The following is a 14,634-nucleotide window of genomic DNA, read 5'->3' on the forward strand; positions in this document are numbered from 1 at the left end:
ACATTTTTATTTTCAACCCTAGTGGGATTATTTCAACAAGCTGACAGTCCAATGAACTTAATTGCCTTTGTTTTCATAGCATTTATCGTTGCTTCCTTGTCTTCCAGCTAGCGAGTAAATTTCTTTGAGTAAAACATTTTTTTCGGAATCCTAGTGTGTATTGACAGCCATAAAAAAATGCATAATTATACAAATAATTAAAACAGATAATTTGTTCAATTTTTTTTTTTCGTTTTCTTTTTTATTTAAAAAGCTTGTTCGTCATTAACTGAGGTTTAGAACGTTCAGGAATTGCGTTGCTAGGCAACAGCTTGGGTCGAGTGCTACTGAAACTAGTAATCCTGGCAGATGATAAACGATTAAATACATTTTTTAAAGCATATTTATGTGTTTGAATCATAGACTGTATATAAATATTTGAATCTGAATTTGAATTTGAATTTGAATCCCCATTTAACATTTTTTATTCTCTGGCGACACCCAACACCGTCTGAGGAAACTGCAACTGTGATCCAACTTGTTGCATTCTGAGCTGTTTGCTTCTTTTAAGCAACTTTGCAGAAGCAGTGCGCGGAGCGAGTCCGACCCATGAACCAGCTGGTGGGCTAATATATGATTTTTTTTAATCAAAAATTAGTTTGCTGCCTGCTTGTGAATGGTGTTAATGTGCCATCTGCAGCCTGTATTGAGACATATCTCAGCACCCCACCATACCCTCCGGGACTGCTCCGACAGTCTGGGACTTTTATGGACTGCCACAGCAACGTCAGGCACTGCGCGTCACCGTGAAGATGGCGGAGGCTGCGGACACACCACAACACCGGTTTTTCTGTCACTGCTGTAAATGTGAAACAAACCCCAAACTCCCGGTGAGTCACTTTTGGAGAGTGTTTTTCCCCCCACATGGCAGCTGGGGATCATTCACGCCGCCACGAAGGGACGGATTAAGACTTATGGAGCTTTTTCTTTTTATAAATACGCAAAGTTAACTGTTTGTTTTTTGTTTTTTTACTAAAATTATAACTAGAATTATCACTAAAGCACACATATGACAGCCTACTTCGTGGTTGTTGTATGCGTAAAGCATGGATCTTACATTAGAGAGAGAGGGAGTGAAATCTGGTGATTCACGTTGCCATATTTAGAAGCACCACTGTTGGCGACTGTGGGTCCAGTTGTCTTCTGTCAACTGCGTGTGAGAGACGCAGGAGGGGCTGGCTGGGTGTCGCCACATGCACCACAAGCGCTCCCTAAACTGTTACATGCCTCAGAGCCGCAAATAGGTGCCTTTACCTTTAACCCCTGCAGCCAGATTAGTTTTGTCACATTTTTTTGTCTCAATGAAGCCCAAACACAACACCTCAACTGTTTAACTTTAATAGTTTTTGCTGGAGATTATTCCTTCCTGTGGCGCCGTGATAGCAGCTGTTGGAGTGCATTTGTTGCGCAGCTGCAGGTTACGCACATTGCATATTGTTATGATGAAGCACATGCGCACGTGTGTTTGTGTGTGACGAAAAGAGAGCCAGTGTCTATGAGTAAGAGAGAGAGAGATGGGATTAATCTGCAGCATGTGGACAAAAATGTGTTGACACCTATGAGCAGATACATTTGCATAAGGTTTATTTTCTGATTCCTTTTTTGCTACTTTACTTGTTTTTTAAGATAGAGAGGGATGCATATTTCACAACAATGTCCCTAACCATTCATCCACAGGGAGGCATCATTTGTATGAACTTTTGGTTTTGGGCTAGAGCTGCAATTATTTTCATGATCTATTCATCTGCAGATGACGTTCTCCATTAATTGATCCATTTTGGTCTATAAAATTTCAGAAAATAGTGAAAAATGTTCATCCCACTTTCTCATATATCCGTTTTGTGAGTCCAAAACCGAAAGATAGTCATTGTATTATTATATAATACAGAAAAAGCAGGACTTTTCCATATTTTTGAGGCTGAATCAGCATTTTCTGCCATTTTTGCAAGAAAAATAACTTTGACGATTCATTTTCAGTCGATCACCAAGTCTATTAATCAACAGATCATTGCTGTTCTTGTTTGGGCTATGCCCCTCACTTCTAATTCATGCAAATTATAATGCAACATGAGCATGGAATAACATTTAAGACAATAGTGTGCCTCCAGCAGTTTGGAAAAGACCATTTTCTCTTTCGAGTTTTGCATCCTGGTGGCCAAGAAGACAACTGCAGTCCATTTGGTAAGTTTTTGGCCAGGAACAGGGATGGTTTAAGGTTTTTCTTTTCCAATTATGTGGCACATTGGGTACAACATTAGGCTCTTATGTAGTTCACTGTGCCAACACCTGGTATCATCCCTGGTATTCCAGGGGAGGCCAGTCATATTTAAGACAGGACAGTCAGGTTGTTTGTAAAGAAATTGTTTTCCAATTAGAAGTAAGAGAACTAGCACAGAGCGCTGACCTCAGCCACATTCAGCACCCGTTGGGATGAGCGAGATCACTCAACATCAATCTGCAGTAAAATCCCAAACTCCTGCTGAAAGCCTTCTCAGAAGAACGGATGCTGTTATAGCAGCAGATTAATCCCCACAGTTTGGCATGAGATAAGAAGTTTTTGTCCACATTCTTTTGCCAGTCTAGTGTATGTTTCTTTTTTCTCTTAAAGGATTTCATCTGCTCCAGATGTGATTCTGACTTCATTGAAGAGGTGACAGAAGACTCCAGGTACAGCTCAGTTTGGAGGTTTAAATTCACTGTTCTTTGGTTTATAAAAATGTTTCAATGTAATAAAATGCATGATGTTCACTGTAGTGACACGTCAGGCTCTGAAGAGTTGTATTTTATTTAGTCTTCTGCAGAACAGCACATCAGCAGCCAGCGACAATTCCGACTCGTTGTTCTCAGAGGTATGTGCTTACAAATGGCATTTTAATACGCGCACTCCTCTTTTTATGAGGCTTTGTTTGACATGTTGCTTCTCTGGTCCCTTTCCAAGTTATGGCAGCTGCTGTTTATGGAGCGCTCTGCTCTGCTGTCGCATCCGCCCTCATCAGAGTCCGACCCGGATGACAGCGAGCAGGTATCTGCAGGTCAGAGCCTTCCATCTCCAGTGTCTCCAGGAGCTGTCGAGGCCCGAGAACCAGAGCCTCCTTCCCAGCCTGAACAAGAGACGACATCCAGGCCTGAACAAAGGCCCGCAGTGGAAGGGTGTGTGGACATGGTACACAGAAACATCACCAGTGTGTACTGAAAAAAATCCTTTAGTATGCCTTGACTGTGCCAGTTATTTACATACAGGGTTCCTATGGGTGCTGGAAATCCTTGAATACACTTGAAGTGCTTGGATTTTGAGTAGCCGAAAGTTCTTAAAACTGCTTGAAATGTGGTCTCAGGTTGGATGTGGGGATAGAAGACCACAAATTAGCATTGTTTATACAGGAAGTCATGCAATTTTTGTATTTTCTAGCCTAATATTCATTCATCATTTTAAGAAATGTAATTTCTGATGCACAGGCATATCAGTGATGACTTCAAATAGAAAAGATATCTGCTTCTGTCACATTATTTGTTATATTGTTATTAATATATTCAGATTTGGGTACATATCTACCAAGCGGGCACTTTTGTGGCATTTTTTCCGAACATGGACGTGCTAAAGTGTGCAGTATGTTTGGTTTAACTATACTGTATATAAGTATATATTTTATAACACCTGTGAGGTGCTAGAAAAGCTTGAACATGCTTGAAAGGTGCTTGAAATTAACTTTAAAACCACATAAAACCCCTGTATACTTTTCTTGTGATGTAGAAGTAAAGGGAAATAAATAGCAGACATGGGGAACCACCAACATACCATTTAAACTTATTAAAAGCTTTTTGCACACATTTATAATTTTGTTATGAACAGAAACAACTCTCATAGCACCTGCAAATTTTTACATTTCCACAAGTTTGAAGCCCCCTCTTTTATAATGTAAACACTCAATTTTGTGGGGTTAATGTTCTTCAAAAGGTGAGTAAAGTTGGAAACACCTTTGTGAGCTTCCACACTTTTGGATCTTTACGTAAAATCATTATTCTTCATCATGTGCAGTCATGCAGTGTCAGTATCAGACAGTACGCTGTTATCTGTTGTGTGCCTTGTCATTTTGTTTGAAGGGAGCAGCTGCGTGCATCAGTTGATTTACTAACATATGGCATGCATTTAAACTGCTGAATATACAGTAAAGTATGTGTTTTGAAAGCACACTAAAGCCAACATCTTTGCTGTCTCTTTCTGCCCTTTCAAGGATCGTGCAGCAGTTCTTGGCCGGCCTGTTTGCCAACAATGGAAACCCCGGTGCTGCACCAGCTGCACTGTAGGCACTTTCTAATCTTCGTTTTACATCAGTTACTTTTGATTTCATCTAATGTTGTGGATAACCTCCATTTATCTCTCTCTCTCTCTCTCTCTCTCTCTCTCCCTTTCCTGCTCTCTTTCTGTCTGTGTCTCAGATCCAACATGCTACAGTTGCACTCAAACCCTGGAGATTATGCGTGGGGTCAGGGAGGCCTGGATGCTGTCATCACAGAGGTCAGTGATATCACAGGCGTTGATTTCTAAGCTTAGAGTTTGCTTTTATCATGGTTACTCATTCTTCATCTTCCCTCTCTCACAGCCTTATATAATGAAACACAAAACCCCCATTAAGTTACAAACTCTTCTATCCATACACCCGTTTTTATTCTTGTTTTGCCTCAGTTTGCCCTCTCTGCCCCTCCACCTTTCTATCCATATTCATTCTTTCTTCTCCCTCTCAGCTGTTAGGACAGTTGGAGAGCACAGGTCCGCCTCCTGCTGAAAAGGACATGATCTCATCCCTGCCAACAGTTTGCATCTCTCAAGAACAGACAGGTAGAACGGCCAGCATAATCCATTCTCCTTTTCTTCCTTCCCTCCTGCTACCTTTACGCTTCTCTTCCTATCTCCTTACTTTGCCCTATCTTTCTTTACTCATCTCATCCTTCCTTTTCTCCTACTTTTCCTTCCCTCCTTGTAGCTCTTCTCTTTCTTTTCTTTCCTCATCCTATCTCTCCTTACTTCCACTAAACTTTCATTCCTTGTCTCGTCCTTCCCTCCTTCCTTTTTTTATCTTTTATCTCTTATTCCCATCTTTCTTTTTCACCTTCCCTGATCTCATCTTTCCTTTCCTCATCCAATCACTCCCGGATATCTTTCCTCCTCCTGTCACTCCTCCACTCCTCATCTTCCCATCCCTCATATTTTCCTCCCCTCCCTCTATATCTAGCTCTACCTCAATCATCCCATGTTTCCTTTCCTTTTCCCTGTTTGTATAATATCTAATCATCTTTCCTTTTCTCTTTATTTGTTTTCATTCCTCCTCCTGTCTTTCCTTGCATCCCTCTTTTTTCCTTTCAACTTCCTATTGCCCTTCCTGTCCTCCTATGTTCCCACCTTTCTTTCCATTTCTCTTGGTTTCTATCCTTTCTACCTATTTTTCTTTCCTTTTCCCAGCTCTTCTCTTTCCTCATCCTATCTCTCCTTACTTCCTAACTTTTTTTTCCTTGTCTCTTCCTTCCCTCCTTCCTTTTTTCATCTTTTATCTCTCATCCCCCTTTCTTTCTCGCCTTCCCTGCTCTCATCTTTCTTTTCTTCCACCAATCACTCCTTCCCCAAGATATCTTTCGTGCACTCTTTTTTAACCCTCCTCTTCCTCTTTTTTAATCTGTTTTCCTCCTCCCGTCACTCTACCCTCTTCAACTTCCCATCCCTCCTATTTTCCTTCCCCCGTCTATCTCTATCTCTACCTCCCTCATCCCATATTTTCTTTCCTCTTCCTGTTCTTATCTCTTATCATCCTTCCTTTTCTCTTTATTTACTTTCTTTCCTCCTCCTGCCTCCTGTCTTTCCTTGCATCCCTCTCTCTTTCCTTTCAACTTCCCATTGCCCTTCCCCTTCTCCTATATTCCCTCCTTTCTTTCCTTTTCTCTTGGTTTCTTTCCTTTCTTCTTCCTACTTTTCTTTACTTTTCCTCCTTCCTTCCTTGCATTACTCTTCCTTTCCATTCATCCTACTATTCTTCCTTCCCTCCTATTATTTTTACTCTTCTCTTCCTATTTCTTCTTACTTCCTCCTATCTTCCTTTCCTTCTTTCATCCTTCCTTTTCTCCTACTTTTCTTCCCTCATCCTATCTCTCCTTACTTCCTCTTATCTGTCTTTTCCTCATCTCATCCTTCCTGTCCTCCTCGACTTTTCCCTCTCCTCCTCCTATACCTTTCCCTCACATATTATCCTTTCCTTCTCCTATCAGTTCTTTACCTCCTCTTTCTTCTGTGTCCTTCATCCACTTTTCTTTACCTATTCACCACTTTGCTTTTCTCCTCATATCTTGCCTCCTCCTCTCTTTCCTAGTTACTTGAGTTAGTAATCAATAATAAGTAATACGTCTTTATGACCTGGGTGCAGACTACTTTCTAAAAGTAGTGAAAGGTCCCTAAAATAGTTTTATTCATGCCTCACAATGACTTCTCACAAGACATGACTTATTGACCATTGATAAAGCCTGAGGTAAAAGATATATGACTTACAGTAAAGTGGTACGAATGCTGCTAAATCTTTATTCACACATCATTAAACTGGGGTAGTTATGTGAAATGACAGAGGACTACATTACAAATGTATCACTGTGTTCCTCTCTAACAGCCTGGAGACCTGTCTTGCACATTTGAGGTGCTATGAATCATCAAAAGAAATGTTATGACTGGGTTTTCTCAATCTACTCCTCTCTGTTTGTGTCTGTTTCTCTTGCATTCACTCATACTTTCTGTTTCTGTTTTTTTCTTCTATGTGTGTGTGTTTCTCTCTTTCAGACTGCAGACTGGAGTGTCCAGTTTGTAGGGAGGAGTATGCATCAGGGGAATCTGTCAGGAAGCTACCCTGCCTACATTACTTCCACAGTGAATGTATAGTTCCTTGGCTGGAGCTGGTAAGGACGAGGAGTGGATGTGGTCAGTGGGCTGAAGTGTTTGCAGGTTTTAAGAGTGTGTCACACATCCTGAGTTGAGGGCAACAGGAACATTTTTGTCACTGATGTTTTTGTCAGGCTGCACCATAGATGCTGACTATTTTTTCTTGCAGAATAATTTGTTTTTCTCTCCGTCTCTCAGCACGATACCTGCCCAGTGTGCCGAAAAAGCCTTGACGGAGTCGACAACAGCCTCCCGCCCACATCAGAACCCCCAGAAGCCCACTCCATCAGGACAGAACAACAGGAGAGGCAGGCGATCTGAGGAACCTCCAAACAACTCTACCTCCTTCACTGTTTTCAAGAGACACGCTGCTCGCCTCAGCCCGCTCCCTCTTCACCGACTGCTTATGAATAAAATACATTACATGCATCACAGTCATAACTTTCAGCTTCAACTCACACTTCATTCATCACTGCTAAAGGACCTTTATGTCTTCGCCATTTCTAAACTACACTACACACCATGCAGGATCGTGCAGTTAGCGGGCGAGATGTGGAGGTGATGTGTCCTTCTCGCTACACTGCCCTCTTAAGTGGTTTTCTGAATCACTGACTTTGATGTCATGAACTAATCGCCACTGCGCTGCCAGTGGTTGTCAAAATGATAGGAATTCACAGAGTTATGAAGCAACACTTTTGCATTAAGGCTTTTGGTAAGACGATTTCTTCATCCAGATTATTTTGTTTTTCCACCCAATCTGATTCTCTATATTAAAGCCTAACCCTGTGATCTCCACCTTCTTTCATCTTCCATATCATGACAGAGTCTGAGGCAGTTTAGTTTTTTTCACTGTAGACTGCTTATTGGTCTACCAACCAATGTCCCTATTATCAGGAGATTTAATTTGGTTGTCAGCACTGTTGTTACTGCTTAATTATTGTGTGTTTTGTCTCTTCTCTGTTGGATAAACATTTAAAATAGAGACAAAGTTAAAATACAGAGAAACTGAAATGATTGAAGAAGTGCTGGATTATTTACACAATATTATTGTAATATTGCATTATTTAAATATTATGGCTATTATTAATACTGGTGTATTGTAACACCCGTAACTTCATGTACTGATTATTTTTTATTGATTAGTTTATTTTTTTATTTGTTGCTTAATCATTTGCTTTATTACTATTTAATTGGCAAAAAAATAAATATAAAAGAAATGTAAAAAACAAAAACCTATCAAAGGGCTATATCCCAATGTCATTGGGATATAGCCATAAATTAATTTTAATATGATATCAGAATTTAATATTTTAAATATAACAGTAATCATCATTACTAGTATTGAACATCCCTAACTGCAGCTTTTAATTATTTTCATTATCAATTATTTATTTTATCGAATCATCAATGAATCAGCTTCTGAGTCTATAAATGAGCAAAAAACAAAAAAAGTGAAAAAATTAACATGATGTTACTATTTCATTATTTAAATATTAAGTTATTATCAATGCCAGTAGTGGAACCCATCAATTCCAGTTGACACCATCAGATTATAATAAAAAAAAAAGAAAAGCAGCAAATCCTCATATTTTAGGAAGCTGTTAACACAAATGACTGGCACGTTTTGTTGAATGAATACACATCATTGGAGCTCTCACAGCCCTGGATTACAAATGTGATTTTTTACATCCATACTCATGATAATTGTGAAACTAAGTTTTTTCCTCTATAACCGTATCATCAAAATTGATGATTGTTACACCGCAAATTGTCACACTGTTCATGTCATGCATCAATATATTTTTGTCCAGTGACTGATGAGTAGAGATGCAGAAGGAGGTAGAGCAGGAAAAGCTCGAGGAGGAGAAGCTGGAGGAGATGGAGGAGAAGAGGCTGGAGGCTCACAGGTGAGGTTGAAAGAATAAACATTAGTCATGAGATTAAAAATTGTGACATGAGCTGGGTCAAGAACTCAAAAATAAGTGTAAAATTGGTGGTACAGAGTTGGAGTGAAGTTCACTAACAAGGTGAAACACAGAATTGGGTGATAATGTTTTGCTACATGCTTTACAAAAGTTCAAACCAAAAAAGGGAACAGTAAACTTAAAAGTAACAATAGAAAACTAGAATAACTACTAGAAAACACAGTGAACTGAAAGAGTTTGAGTTTTATTAAATAAACTTGTGCCCCCCCACCCCACCTCTGAGATCAAAATTTCGTCCATGCCCTGAAGAACTAACATCCTTATGGAGCAGAATTATTTATTTATAGGCTAAAGTGCCTCCTCCTGTCTGTACTGTTTATATACTGTAACGTTGTGTTGACACTAGTCTGTGCAGAAGCTGAGAGCAGCAGCGCCACTTTGACAGTTGACTGTTGCATTCCAGCAAACACACCCTCAGCCCGGCCACAGACACAGAATAGTGAAATAATGAAACACAGACATTTTTGTCAATGACCAAAGGACCGCAGGAACCACGTACGACCGACATTTGCTCTCCTCTCCTCTCCTCCCCGCTCCCCTCCGCCCTCCTCTGCCCGTCCTCCTCCTCCCTCCCTCCCTCCTCCTCCTCTCTGGGACCGAGAATGCCCGTGTTGTACTGACACAGTAGCGATACGGGCTGAGTAGACATGGAGGCCCGGTTAACGAGGGAGGCCCGTGCTGACACATCCAGGCCTAGCTAACGGCGTGTCGGGAGTGGATTTCGGAGCATCTCGGGAGATAACACGGACACCAGCCGCTGTAAGGAAAACAGGATTTTAACACGGAGGAAGAAGGAATAGAAGGCGATCCATTTCGGGTCTCTGTTGATTCAACGCAGCCGCCATTTTGTTGACAGTTAGTGTTTTTTTAATAACCTACACGGCGCTGCATCTGTTATTTTACACCGCTGGAATTTAACCCGCTGGAATTTTTTTCTTCGTGTATATTTCTGTCGATTTAACCGCTCGCTTGTCTCTGAATTAGCGTGGGGAGATTTTTGTGCTTTAGCTGACATGCTAGTGCATCGCTAGCCGTCGTAGCTGAGATGTAGTAACACGAGAATGTGACGGAGATGTAAGATTATGTGCATCACTTGTCCGGGGTTGTGTCATATTCACTCGGTTTACACGTTGTTTTTGAAAGCTGTAGGCGTTTTGCTACTCATTTGCAGCCTCCATACAGCGTAAGTTAAAGCTGAATTTGCCTAAATCGCCTTGAAACAGGCTGCTTATAGACGGCTAGTTAGCCTCTGCCAGTGCCATTGATACAAAATGTAGCACAGGCTGTCTATTATTGGACGGATGGTAGCTTGTTACAAAATAAACACAAACCTTTCACAATGCTTGGGTTATTTTTTGTGTGAACCATGTAGCCACGCCATACTTATTACTTTACCGCCTTGCCTGTTATTATCCAAAATATTATGGAAATACATATTTTTTGGTGGGGATGCTTTACACGGTGACACCATCGCAACTTTGTGTTTTGGAGGTGGCAAGGTTAATCAATTTTCTGTACGCGGTCAAGAGCCGTGTGCATTGATTTCTGATTGGGATTTGTGGCTGCGATTAAGATTATTGCTTAGTTATAACCATTTTGGCACATCGGAAAAACAGCATTTTGTTATGCATGTGTAGCTTTGATACTTGGAGACAAAATACTAATTTCATATTGTCGCTTTATCTCATGTTACTTGCTTTCGATTTTTACATTTAAAAAACAGCAGTAATGTAGCACAAATCTGACATTTTTCATGTTTTTTTTGTGGCAATTCAGCACTTGGAAGATAAATTATGTGGCCACCACGTTAATACACACGAAGGGAGGACACAGAGCCAAATAATGTGAACACCGTTTCTGGACATTTACAGAGGTGAGTGAATATCATCATTTTAATACATTTGTAGATTTTGTTGTTGTTGACATAACGGTGCAGGAATCAGGTTTCTCACTCACTGCTATCAGTCCCGTCAGGAGATTTTTTTTATGCAATGTTTGCACGCAAGTAGGTGAAATTATGTCTGCATGCATTGCAGTGTCACCTTAACGGCTTTCAGAAACTGCAAGAGCATGTCTTTGAGGCCGGATTTCCTTTCGATTGAAGCCGTAATTATGAATATGACTAAACGGGGGTGAATTTGCTGAGTGAATACTAGTGGATTAAGGGGTGATGCTTTTCTCAGGCTCACGAGTTATTCCCTTGAGGGGCAGTGTTGACTGTACAGGAAACCGAAAGCAGATAACGTTATTTGGTTCGTTCAGCCCTCTCCGCTGGCCAGCCACGTTTTTTGCATAACATGAAGGAAAGTGTAGTTAATTAAAATGTTATGCATACATGTTATCCAGTGTATTTTAAACCAGTTACTATCATACGGGCTGTTAGAGACTGGTGTTTGCAGGTTGCTGCTGTGACTGACACCTGTCATTCCGGTCCGATTTCTTGCAGCCTTTTCTGCAATCTCGTATGTTTAAACATTATAGCAGCCACTTTGATTTAAGGTGATAGTATGTTAGACTTATGTTCGAGCACTTCCGCTGTTAGATGATACAAACTAGCGGTAGTAGTAAAGGAATTTGGCTGATCTCCCCCCCTGAGCACGGCTCTGTACTAATGCCGATAGAGTAAAAGCCCTGGAAATGACACGCAGCTCTGAGGGCAGACGCCAGCCCTCATGTGAATGATGTGGGGGGTGGGTGGGTTGGATACTATTGCTATGGCCAAAGGGAAATCAGCAGTTATGAACAACGTGTGCAAAAGTGAGGAGGGAGTGAAAGGAGGGAGGGAGTAAGGGGAGGAAAGAAATGGGAGGGGGCGCGGGAAGTTGTTTACTACGTTCCTGTCTGCTCTGCCATTTCTTATAGGTTACAGGCCTGATATTGATTATTGATTCTCCTGTTTTCCCATTTTAATTTCTGACATATTTTCGTGTTTTATATGCCCGTCTTTCTGCGTTAACTCCTTTTTATTTCTCCGAAAGTAAAAGCAAGCAAACAAACAGTCAGGCATGATGACTGATATCTGTCTTCAGAACCAGTAGTGCTGTCATTCTGTTGTTTTTCAGTATAACTGTAAAAAGCCCCGAAATGACTGCAGTGTAGTGTTAATGCTTTGTAAGTACAGAAGTAACTGGATGCTCAACATGAAAATGATATGCTGTACCGTTACGGCTTATCAATCACAAAATAGAAAGTGATTCGTGCCCAGTGTCGGATCATTTACAGTAGAACAAGTGCCAGTAAATGACCTGGCTTAGCTTGTTAGAGGTGAGAGGAATGTTTTTGGCTCTCCGGGCGGCTTTTCTCTAGACTTGTGTCAGTAGCCTCACACAGAGTTAGGTACTACAGTGGCTTATTTTTGGCATAGCTGCTGTCAGGCAGCGGAAGCAGCTAGTATCACTGTGAGCGCTTAGTATAAAAGAATGAGGAGAACATTTGTCACTCTGTGAGAGAAGGACACAGGGAACGGAGCTGGGGGAGGGATGGTGGGTGAAATGTGTTTTTGATTAAAATAGGAACACAGTGACTTTAGTTTGTGTGCTGCTACTACTGCTTTCCAAGTTTTCGAAATAGAGGAGGGAGAGGACGGAAAAGCTTAAAGAAAACGGTGAAAGAACACAGAGATTGATGGAGTGTTCAAGAAAAGAGGGAGGTGTGATTTCAGTGTGGTATGTGTAGCGAGGGGGAGTCTGCAGTTTTGAGGCGAAATGGAGTGAGTAATTGAAGTAAACACAGAAAAAGTGGGCGTGGGGGAACGACAGGCCAGACTCCAAAAATTGGGCTGCGTTTACTGTGTGGTTCAACAAAAAAAGAAATCTCTACTACTGTTTTCCACAGTCGTAATCCAAAACAAACATGGTCTGAGACACTTTGTAGGGTAGGTTTCTTTTTTTTCCTCTTGCTGTGACACTTTAGTGATGTGTCGACTTGTATGACTTTCCTCAGGCTCCATTAAGTGGCTCCTTTAGTGCTCTCCACTAATGTAGGGCGCAGAGAAACCGCCGGCACGTTGACGCTCTATCACTCACTCTCAGTTGCTGCTGGCGAAGGCTGGGAAAGGCGGCCGGATCCTCTGTCTAGTCCCAGAGGGCCCAATGTGCTGAGGTCACAGTTCTGAATTGCCTCCAAATGACTTCACCCAGAGAAAGCACCTGCTTGGGGGCGAATCCGCATTAAATCACTCAGTGGCCACAGGGAGCTGTAGACAACTTCATTGAATTGGCCTGTCCTCTAAGGAGCACAATTAAGAAACATGCTGCTCTATGCTGCTGCTGTGCTAACATAGGGTGTGAGCTCTTTGCCACAATCACACACACCCGTTTCCACTGCAACTAATGAGGGAACTTAAGGGATTGCTCATTTGGCATCCCATCCTGTAACACCTCATAAGGATGCGGCAGCACGGTGGGATTAACTATTGAATCTAGGCTTGGAATATGGGCTTTGTAGTTCTCAGGTGGACAATTCAAAGTCCTTGAGCCTTAGGTTAAATTTCCCAGGTAGAAGAGCCTTGGCTGTGTAAATAGGTCACAGATTGTTATAGGCTGTGAGGACGAACACACCATAAAAAGTCACCCAGACGGGATGAAGGACAGCCTCTAGCCAAATAGATGATAAAAATTGTTGCCCTCTGTCTGCTTACTACCATCATTCATTATAGGACATTTTATACTTCTCAGGTGCAGGGTGATGTTTAAAACTGTCAATGTTTGGTTTATGTTCTGTGTTGCGGTGACTAATGTTGAATGTTTTTTTTGTTATTTTCCCTCCACCTTCCTTCTCTCTCCCTGCTCTCCCTGTCTTTACTCTGACAGTTGAAGGACGGAGAACGAGGGCTGGACAGCCGAGGAAGGGAGAGAAGCCACTTCTAAACAAGGAGAGCTTCACCCTCACCGTTACCCCCCTCCCCCCTTTCCCCCTTAACCCCTTTCCCATACCCCGACAAAAACTCTACCTGGTATCCACAACATTCCCTCCCTAGTAAACCTGCACATCCTGTAAAGTTCTGATGGATCCGAAAAATCAGGGGGGAACTGCAACTCCACCTCCTCTTCTCTCAGGTGTCCCCTCAGGGGAGCGAGAGAAAGAGGGAGGGGGTGGAAAGAAAGAAGAAGAGGAGGAGAAGAAGAGAGACAGAGAGAAAGAGGGAGCTGCTGCTGCCTCTGCTGCTGCAGCAGGGGCAGGAGCGAATGGGCAGGGTGGAGCTGGAGGTGACCAGTCCCATTTCTCCATCAAAGAGAGCAGCCTGTCCGAGGGCAATGTCAAACTTAAGATAGGACTTCAGGCAAAACGCATGAAGAAGCCCCCTAAGATCTTGGAGAATTACGTGTGCCGACCAGCCTTCAGGGCCACCGTGAGGCATACGGGGCGCGGAGGTGGCGGTGCTCGTGGAAACCGTGCTGGGGCTACAGGTGATGGGGCAGGAGCACAGACCCAGAGTCCTTCACATGGCAGGGAAAAGGATAAGGAGAAGAGTCCCAGTGTCAACAAACCAGCTTCATCATCTTCATCAATCCCCTCCGCTAAAGCTCCTACGCCACCTCCTCCTGCTCCTCCTCCCGTCAGCACTACCACCCTGTCACCCTCCCAAGTGAATGGGAGCGCTCCAGCAAAAAGGGTAAGCAGGGAGAACATAGTCAGTTTATGTATTTTGATTCAGCAATGGATTCATACTCTGGAAAAAGGGAAAATCTGGTATAG

The 14,634-nt window shown here is 42.1% G+C and overlaps 2 protein-coding genes across 5 annotated transcripts in view; both read left to right on the forward strand.

Moving 5' to 3' along the window:
- Window positions 1–327: 327 nt before the first annotated feature.
- rnf115b (ring finger protein 115b) lies at window positions 328–7,393 on the forward strand. Its single transcript, XM_059350165.1, has 10 exons — window positions 328–600; window positions 680–869; window positions 2,648–2,706; window positions 2,831–2,888; window positions 2,978–3,189; window positions 4,272–4,340; window positions 4,477–4,555; window positions 4,783–4,876; window positions 6,854–6,969; window positions 7,151–7,393. Exons 2-10 carry the CDS (start codon window positions 792–794, stop codon window positions 7,271–7,273), a joined length of 888 nt encoding a protein of 295 aa, XP_059206148.1. The 5' UTR covers window positions 328–600; window positions 680–791; the 3' UTR covers window positions 7,274–7,393.
- Window positions 7,394–9,562: 2,169 nt separating this feature from the next.
- ash1l (ash1 (absent, small, or homeotic)-like (Drosophila)) overlaps window positions 9,563–14,634 on the forward strand; it is a 33,344-nt gene continuing 28,272 nt past the window's right edge. For 2 of the 4 annotated variants that reach the window (XM_059349518.1, XM_059349521.1), the window contains exons 1-3: window positions 9,564–9,792; window positions 10,714–10,810; window positions 13,749–14,551. In XM_059349518.1, coding sequence (XP_059205501.1) covers window positions 13,943–14,551 — 609 coding nt within the window. In that variant the 5' untranslated portion in view covers window positions 9,564–9,792; window positions 10,714–10,810; window positions 13,749–13,942. Of the gene's footprint in view, window positions 10,121–10,713; window positions 10,811–13,748; window positions 14,552–14,634 lie in introns of all 4 variants that reach the window. The other 2 variants (XM_059349519.1, XM_059349520.1) reach the window with 2 other exon arrangements.

The sequence above is a fragment of the Centropristis striata genome, chromosome 14 (assembly GCF_030273125.1).
Source record: "Centropristis striata isolate RG_2023a ecotype Rhode Island chromosome 14, C.striata_1.0, whole genome shotgun sequence".
Taxonomy (NCBI): domain Eukaryota; kingdom Metazoa; phylum Chordata; class Actinopteri; order Perciformes; family Serranidae; genus Centropristis; species Centropristis striata.